This window comes from Crocodylus porosus, unplaced genomic scaffold (genome assembly GCF_001723895.1).
Source record: "Crocodylus porosus isolate Cpor-Errol unplaced genomic scaffold, CroPor_comp1, whole genome shotgun sequence".
NCBI classification, from domain to species: Eukaryota; Metazoa; Chordata; order Crocodylia; family Crocodylidae; genus Crocodylus; species Crocodylus porosus.
In genome coordinates this window covers 192,150,880-192,159,427 of record NW_017728906.1, presented here as the reverse complement: position 1 = coordinate 192,159,427, position 8,548 = coordinate 192,150,880, and the positions used below count along the sequence as shown (strand labels likewise).

At 42.8% G+C, this 8,548-nt stretch overlaps 1 protein-coding gene across 4 annotated transcripts in view; it reads right to left on the bottom strand.

Moving 5' to 3' along the window:
• Positions 1–8,548, bottom strand: part of DLG2 (discs large MAGUK scaffold protein 2) — a 1,592,593-nt gene that overhangs the window by 580,252 nt on the left and 1,003,793 nt on the right. For all 4 annotated transcript variants that reach the window (XM_019530402.1, XM_019530399.1, XM_019530401.1 and 1 more), the window contains one exon: positions 8,330–8,380. In XM_019530402.1, the coding sequence (XP_019385947.1) occupies positions 8,330–8,380 (51 nt within the window). The remainder of the gene's footprint in view (positions 1–8,329; positions 8,381–8,548) is intronic.

Genomic DNA, 8,548 nt, shown 5'->3' with positions numbered 1-8,548 from the left:
GCAGATGAGAAACTGATGGTGTTTAACACTGAAAAATGCAAGGTTCTCCACCTTGGGAAGAAAAACCTGCAGCATCCTTATAGGCTCGCCAGTACTACGCTGGCTAGCACTATGGGTGAAAGGGACTTGGGGCTCATGATTGACCACAAGATGAACATGAGCCTTCAGTGTGATGCTGCAGCTAGTAAGGAGAGCAAAACCCTGGCTTGCATCCATAGATGCTTCTCGAGCAAATCCTGGGACGTCATTCTCCCTTTGTATTCGGCCTTGGTGAGGTTGCAGCTGGAGTACTGCTTCCAGTTTTGGGCTCCACAATTCAAAAAGGATGTGGAGAAGCTTGAAAGAGTCCAGAGGAGAGCCATGTGCATGATCAGAGGTCAGGAAAACAGACTTTATGATGAAAGGCTGAGACCTATGGGACTCTTCAGCCTGGAAAAGTGCAGGCTCAGGGGTGGAATAGGCTGCTGCTGGAGGTAGTTCAAACACCTACTTTGAACACCTTCAAGAGACATTTAGATGTTTATCTTGCTGAGATCCTATGACCCCAGGTGACTTCCTGCCCCTGGTACAGGGGCTGGACTCGAAGATCTTCCAAGGTCCCTTATAGCCCTAATGTCTATGAAATCTATGGCACGTAAACTTCTAGCAGACATGAGCTTGAATATTTTTTATCTCTCAGCTGGAACAGATAGATTCTCCTTTTAACATGAACAAACTAGATTATTTTAATTAATTTTCTTTACACTGAATATTTATTATGACTAACCACTGGATAATTTTCTCTCTGTATCAGTTTTAGCTCTCTTCTTAGTCTGATAGATCATGGCAGCCTTTTTCACATTTATGCTCTCTTTGTACAAATATCTATATGTGACTTTAGTGCCAAGATATAATTGTGTTCAGTGATTGTTTTTTTACGATTAATTATGTATTTTAGGAACGTCTCTCAGAAGTAGATGGCTCAGCATGCTGCGTGATTTGTTTGGTATGGCATAGCAGCATTTGCAGCAAAGATAGGGAATGACACAGCTTTCAGGCATCAGGAATAGCATTTGTTACAAGACAGCAGTGGTAGTAAAGCCTCTGAGCAAATGCACTGACTGTTATTTTTGCTGGGGGAGGAGGCCTAAGATGTTAGAAAGTTTTATTCATTTCCAATGACAGCCTTCTTTCTGAGTGAGGGTAGGATCCTTTGGCCCCCACGTACTCAGCACCTCTTCTTCTACTGCCTGTTCCAACTCTCTATACAATTGTGATTAGATGACAAGATCTACGTGCCTCCTTAAACATCATCTGCAACGGCTTTAATACATGAGTAAGGTACTATAAAGTAACATCACGAGGTGACATTTTTAAACATTTGCAGTGATTAAAAGAAGCTGCAAACATGAAAAGTGATTCTGCCCACATACCTTCCTGCATACCTAGCTAAATCTGTCCACCATTGTCTTTTTTAAACTTAATTAATAGCCGGAACCCTCTGGGTTCTTGTCTATTTGTAGCAGTATTGAAAGCTTCCAAATACAAATAAAATACCAAAGTACCTCTGACTGGCTTGATATACTCTTTTAATATACCAAGTGTTCACAGCAACTTAAAAGTTCCTATGTTAGCCCCTGGGCAACAGTTTCGACATAAAAAACTGCTACACCTCTCTGCAGCATGGCTTGTCCCAAGAATAAATATCTGTGCTGGTTACACTAGCTAATTCACTGAATCTAAGAGTGCTGCTCCAACACATACACACAGAATGTGCCAGAAACCACTAACGTGCCTTACACAAGTTATTAAAAGTGTCAAGAATATTTAGACCATAAAATACATAAAACGAAGAAGCACAAATTTACAACATTAAAAAGAAACAGCATCTTCCCTGGAGCACTTTAAATCCTTGAATGCAAACTATTGGCTTATACACCCTAAACTTATTACCCAGCAAGTATGCATGGGAGGGGACGTTCATTCCTGCAGGCAGTGACTGAGAGGAGGCCCTCAGAGGAATTGTTTAAATGATGTGCTGAGGCACATGTTGATAAATCCAAGCAGCCCCGGTGCTTACTTGACCCAGCTGTTGTGCACACCACGTTGTTAAGACATTTGGATTTAAAACTAAGGAACAGCATGAGACTCTGGATTTCTGGACAGCCACCCAGAGGGAAATAAATATGAAGTATTATTTCAAGTTCTTTCCCCCAAGCCTAGAGTGGCTATAAACCTTAACTATTAACAAAGTTTCCCTTGGTGCTTGCATTGTTTTCACTTGGCTGTGTTTTGGGTGTGGTTTTACTGGGGGAATGCACAGCGGGTTGTTTTTTGGATTGAGAGAAATCCACAGGGGCCTTATACCACAAAGTTTTGGAATGAATGCAGTCCTTTATGCAACAGTAAAATGACGACGTGAAGGCTGTCTTCTCTGTCAGTAGTTACTCAATGCAAAGCCACATGCTTTGCTAGGACTGCCCATGCACTACAAAAACTCTTCTCCTTTTTGGAAGTCTACATGCCCATTTGGAAGTATATTTAGAAGCCTTCCACTGTTTTCCAGTTCTCAGGGGGAATGTACGTAGACGATTATGCTCAGTGTACGGAGACTTAGGTTCTGCCTCGAAGACCACAGCCCTGTGGTACAACGGCAGGCCTTCTCATCTTCACCACCAACATGCTTTCTACTCATAGCTCCCTACAACAAGCAGAGGGACGACAACTATTTCATGCAACAAGGCAAGCTTGGTACTCGTTCAAAGTCATCATTTAGCTTCTCAAGCCACAGCACGGATTGCTTCGATTTCAAACTCTGGATGCTGGATGGGGAGCAAGACTTCAAAACCCACTGTTCTCTTTCTTCTTGGCAGCAGCAAAACCATTCAACACGCTGAGAAGTGAAAAGCACTCTAAATGCCCAGAGTTACCAAGGCAGGTACACAAAACAGCTCTGAACCACCCAGTTGTTTCACAGGATAAGAATGAAAAGCAAGATTTTTTAGGTAGCTAATGATTGGCTTGGATAGCTAAATCAGGAAGCACCCTGCCTTGAGCAAGAGGCTGGAATACGTGGCCTCATGAGGTCATATAGTCCAGCCCTACTTTCCTATGATTGGGGGGCCCAACCTGAGATTTCACTGATATAAACGATTTTTTCCATAAAGCGCTAACTTTTGCAAAAAGTGTTTTGAACAATACTGACACGTGAAAATCTATTAATTACTACTGAAATGCTTGGCTAGGCATGGCGTGTTTAAGTTGGAGAAAAGGAGAATAAAGGAAGCAAGGAGGAGGAACTTGATCACAGTCTTCAAATATTTGAAAAGATGCCATAAAGGACATAAAGAAAAAATGTTTTCCCTTTCTGCTAAGGGCAGGATGTAAGACAATGAGTTGAAAGTAAAGTAGATTCAGGGAAAACTTCCTGCTTATAAGACAATGAACAGGCAGTGGAGGGAAGCTCTGAAATCTCCTCTGGGTTCCTCCAAGGAGAGGCTGGCTTGCTATCCGGGACGGCTTATGAACAGCACATCCTTGAATGCTAGGAATGTGTGATTAGCCACGGACTGGAACCACAAAACAAAACCATAATCTTCTGTAACTCCAAATCAGGCCATGTGACTGGAGCTTGTGGGCATGTTACACGTTTATTTTTTAGGGGCTGCTCTGGTTTATTTACTGACATGCAATCATAGGCAGATTAACGCATGGGCCAGTGGGGCCTGTGCCAAGGGGCTCCTACCAATCAGGGCCCCCCCGATGCCTGGGTTTCCTTGAAAATGGCATGTTTCCTCTTGCAGGAGGGCAGCAGTCTAGCCTGCAAGGGGTCCTGCTTGGGGCACGGCCAGGTCACGGCGCTGTGGTACCAGAAATTCACTGAGTACAGTACACACCTCTGCTTGCTCAGCTGCGGCCTGGCCGCACCCACCAAGATGAGCGCCTGCTGCCTCCGCACTGCCCTCATGCCCCACTGCTGTGCCCCTGTGCCCCAGGGTCTGCTCCCCGCTGTCCCCGCACGCCGCCTCCTGGGGAAGCCTCAGGGCTGGGAGCACAGTGCAGCAGGGAGGAGAAGTATCCTCGGTGTGACTGGCCAAGCGGGGGGTAGGGGGGTGCATGTGTGTGTGTGTGTTCATGTGCATGGTAGGGAGTGAGAGAGACAGAGAACAAGAGAAAGAGAAAGTATGTGTTTGTGTCTGTCTGTCTGTGTGTGCCTATGTGCACGGCAGGGAGTGAGAGTGCCCCCAGGGCAAAGGCAGCAGAGCTAAGAGCCCAGAGCCTGCAGCAGACATCCCACATCCACCCTCCCCAAGCTGGGCTTCACTCCTGCTGTGGCGGGGGGCGGGGGGATGGGGAGCAGAGAGAAGAGGTGGGCATGTTCCCCCATCACCATATGCAGATCCACCCAGCCCCCCCATGGGCATGGAGGCCCAACCTGCCCTTGGCAGCGGCAGCACCAGGTGGGGGGGACCAGAACCACTTCTGCTCCACTTCCATGTCTGCTGGAGAGCGCAATGGTGTCTCCTGGGTCTAGGGGGGCACCTGGGGTCCCCCCGCAGCTGACGGCTGAGCTGGGTTGGGTGCGGGGGGGGGGGTGCCGTGCACTCCCCAGGAGACCCAGAAGTGGACTGGAAGTAGTCCACTTCCACCCCAGCATTGCAGCATTCACGAGCCGCACCTGGTACCTCGAGATATGTAAAAAAACATTTAAAGCTGTGTCTATGGCCAAATCACTAATTCTCCGAATCAGCATCAAATCAGGGACAGTGATCTGACTCAACGAATTGAATCACTGTCCCCGATTCAGGCCAAATCCAAATTGAATACGGCCTGCATTGCACACCCCTAGTATATATCTATAGATATATATAAACCTATATGTTTATATCCCCAGCAACAATGCTGTTGGTGCAGTGGTGTTAGTCTTCCAGTGCTTTATGCCTTCAAACGTGTATCTAAACAGAAGCCAGTGGTCTCTCAATATATATATTGAGAGGTTGCGTATATATATCCCCAGAGATCCCAGGGATCCATTTCTGTTATTTCTGGATGAATTCATCCCACTGGCTTCTGTTTAGATACATGTTTGAAGGCATAAAGCAGTGGAAGACTAACACCACAGCACTAATGCAAGTCACTGTGCATAGCATTTCCTTTTTATGGTGTCTTTTTTTATTATGGAAGCTAAAGCAAGGTAATTGCTTATTTTAAGGAATACTGTCTAAGTGTGCTTTTGGGCACTGCAGTTTATCGCAACCTGCCAAGCACTATATTACTCCTGAATCTGTATTTTATTTCTGTAAGTTAGCAGAGAAACTCTGATGCTTTCCAAAATGGCTGTAGAATTTAAAATCATATTTTCCTTTGAAAAAGCAGTTGTTTGATACTCAACATAACATTAATAGGCATTAGTTTCAAATGTAATGTACTCAGACCCAGCGGACCTGGAAGTGTACCGGAAGTGCTTCTGGTCCACTTCTGGGTCTGCTGCTGAGTGCACTGGGGAGTCCTCCGCGCTTCTGTGCAAGACTCCATGCGCATCGCAGCATCGCAGCATCCATTAAGACATTTCTTAAATACTTTGTAGTTATGATTTAAGGACAAATGAGCAAGTTGGCAATTGTAAAATTTGGGAAAGTATTGTAAATGATGGAAACATCTAATGACATCTAGGAACATAAGAACAAGATTACTAAACCAAAATGGGAACCTGATTAGCTACTGTTGGCTATTGATGTAACAGTTTTTAGTACATCAGTATAGTTCAAGTTATGCTAATAGTAAAGCACTAACTTAGGAAGCTTGTTTAGCATTGCCATTAAATAAATGGAGAAGATTTTCCAATCTAATTTCTAGGGGGTTTTGTAGAAGAAAATGGGTAATTAATGTGAAGTATTTCTCTTCTGAAAATGCTTCAGCTCTGACATAAACATGTAACAGCTATCTGAAGGCAGTAACTAGTATTTTATACCTCACACAAAACTGACATACAGCTCCTTTATCTTTCCAATTTCCTAGAAATAACAATGATGTGTGTGACAGAACATTTCAAGCAGTAAAAGCAAGTAACCATGGACTCTGCTGTTGAAAGAAAGTGATCCATTATAAGCTGTGTGTGCAAAAGCTTATCAAACATCATTCTAAATGAAACACTGGTATTATAATTTGAATGATCAGTTATCTATGCTACTTCAAATAAGTACTGCCGATGCAAATATGCTAGTTTCCATAGCATGTATACTGATAACTTTATACTTCAATTAAATATAGAGCAGTACTCAAAAATATTACCCAGGAGGCATGTGTTCTGTTCAATGACCTTTGGCAATTCTATAATGAACAGCTAGACATGCCTGAATAGTTAGAAAGGCTGTAGATAAAAAGTGCTTGTAACCATTAGATTTTATATGTTGTGATGGTTCTCAGACAGACACTATCTTTCCTCTGATAAAAAGATGTAATGCTTTTTTATAAAGCATATAAGATAACAGATTCCAGTTTAAGCTTGTGCACTTTAATGTGAAAAAGTAATTAAATTCATATTCCTGCACAATTAAATCTACAATATGCAGCATTGCAAAGTCACATTTAATGCGAGTATTAATTTAACGATCCTTTGTTACCTCACATGCATTTGTACACGTGGCATCATTGCCATATATGATTAATCAGGACTTTATCAACGTAAGATTATATACATTTCTGGTTATCAGATAATTCATGAAATTCTGTATTGACCATATCGCACATATTAGTAATCTGTGCCAAGTAGTATATTAAAAAGATCAGACTCTCTTGTTCACAAAACATACTGTCAATTTAGTCTTGGTCTTGTGCTGAACAAGCTCACAACTTGCTTCTGCTGTCGAAATAAAATAACTGTGCATTCAGGAAACTAAACACAAGTCAGTAAAACCAGCACTGAGACTAGGAAGACCTGATGCAAAATAACTTCTAGGCTTAGATTGTTCTAGTACTGTTTAATCCATACATAACCATGAAGTGACCTCCTATATTATCCCCAGATGAAATATAACATTGCTGACTACTACTTCTATCATGCTGTTGGAGTGTTGCAGCACCAGAAACAGCATGTCACAGACCAAATCAAGAATCCAGGACCATCCACCCCACACAGAAACATGTGCCCAAGTTGTAACAATCATCTCTGACTGTGAGGGACTGCCTTATTTTTTTCCAAACGTGCACACACACAAGTCAGGGCTTAAGCACAAACAGTCAAAAGGCCTGATGCTAAATCAATTCAGTATTTGCGGGTTGGTCTAAGCTACGTAGATTGAACTGATAAGCAAGTGAACAGACATTCACTCTGTATTCCAGAAATACAGCCACATGCCTGTGGTGGCTTAGGCCAGAAGCAGGGGGATGCTAGAACATGCCTCCCTGCTCAGCTGGAGCAGACAGCTTGGGCCAAAGCAGCTTTGGGTGCAAAGCATCCTGGGATGCTGGGGGACTGAGTTAACTTGAATCTAGACGGGACAGACGTTCAATAAACCGATTTATCCTAAATCAGTTAAGTCTGATACTACATCCAAGTTTATTTTAAACTAGTTTCAGCCATTTTGAAAGCAGTTTATGTGCACTGAACTTCTGTTGTGTTACAGATTTGAATTGGTTTCCGATCACTTATACCAGTTTACGTCTAATTTCCGTCCCTAGCCCAGGAGACTAAAATTGAGAACAGCTTTCCAGACATCTGATTTGTGAAATGCAAATAAATAAATGTCTGCACATCTGAGTTTGATAGTCCTTTCCTAGTGCTCAGGCACACTGGGCTCCTATACATGTGTATGGAGCCTGCTCTGACGTGCTAGAAAACCACAACATCAGAGCAGACTTGATTAACTGAGTCTGCTGGAGCGTGGAGATTAACGCACTGCAGCAGCCTCGAGCGTCACCTGTATTATCGTCCCCATGTTGAAAAATGGCAGCAGGGTGCTTTGAACCAAAGCTCGTTTGACACGTTATATTCGGGTACTTTAAATTAGTGCAGGTTGCTAATTAAAGCACCTGCCCCCTCTTCCCCCCACACCTCCCAGAGCATGTGTAAAAATGCTCCATGGTCACAACACACTAGGGAAAAGCATTTTGGATTCTGTTGTGTAAATGTTTAGACTGGACCTAAATTATAAGCTGTGAAAGGCTGATCCCAGTGCACTCCTAGCCCACAGGGTAAAGCCTAAAGTCCTTCTTCAGAATAGACATTTAATTTGACTAAGGATCCTATGATTTGGCCTTTAACACTATTTATTTTATTAGTAATAGTTGCATTATTTTTCTAACAGAAAAACAAGTTTTCATTAGTTTCTGTAATAAAATTCAAACTTACCCTCTCCAATGTAATTTCCTCAAATTCATATTCAATTTCTGTTCCGTTGACCTAAAAAAACCAGAGAAAAATCCATTTAAATGCACATGAAATGCAGTCATGGAATAAACCATACATTTTACTTATGATCTGTACAAATGTGTCTCATTAATTTATCAGAGTGCAGTTTTTCAAACGACTGGCCGGGTTGTATATGCTTTCCGACATACAGATTGACCC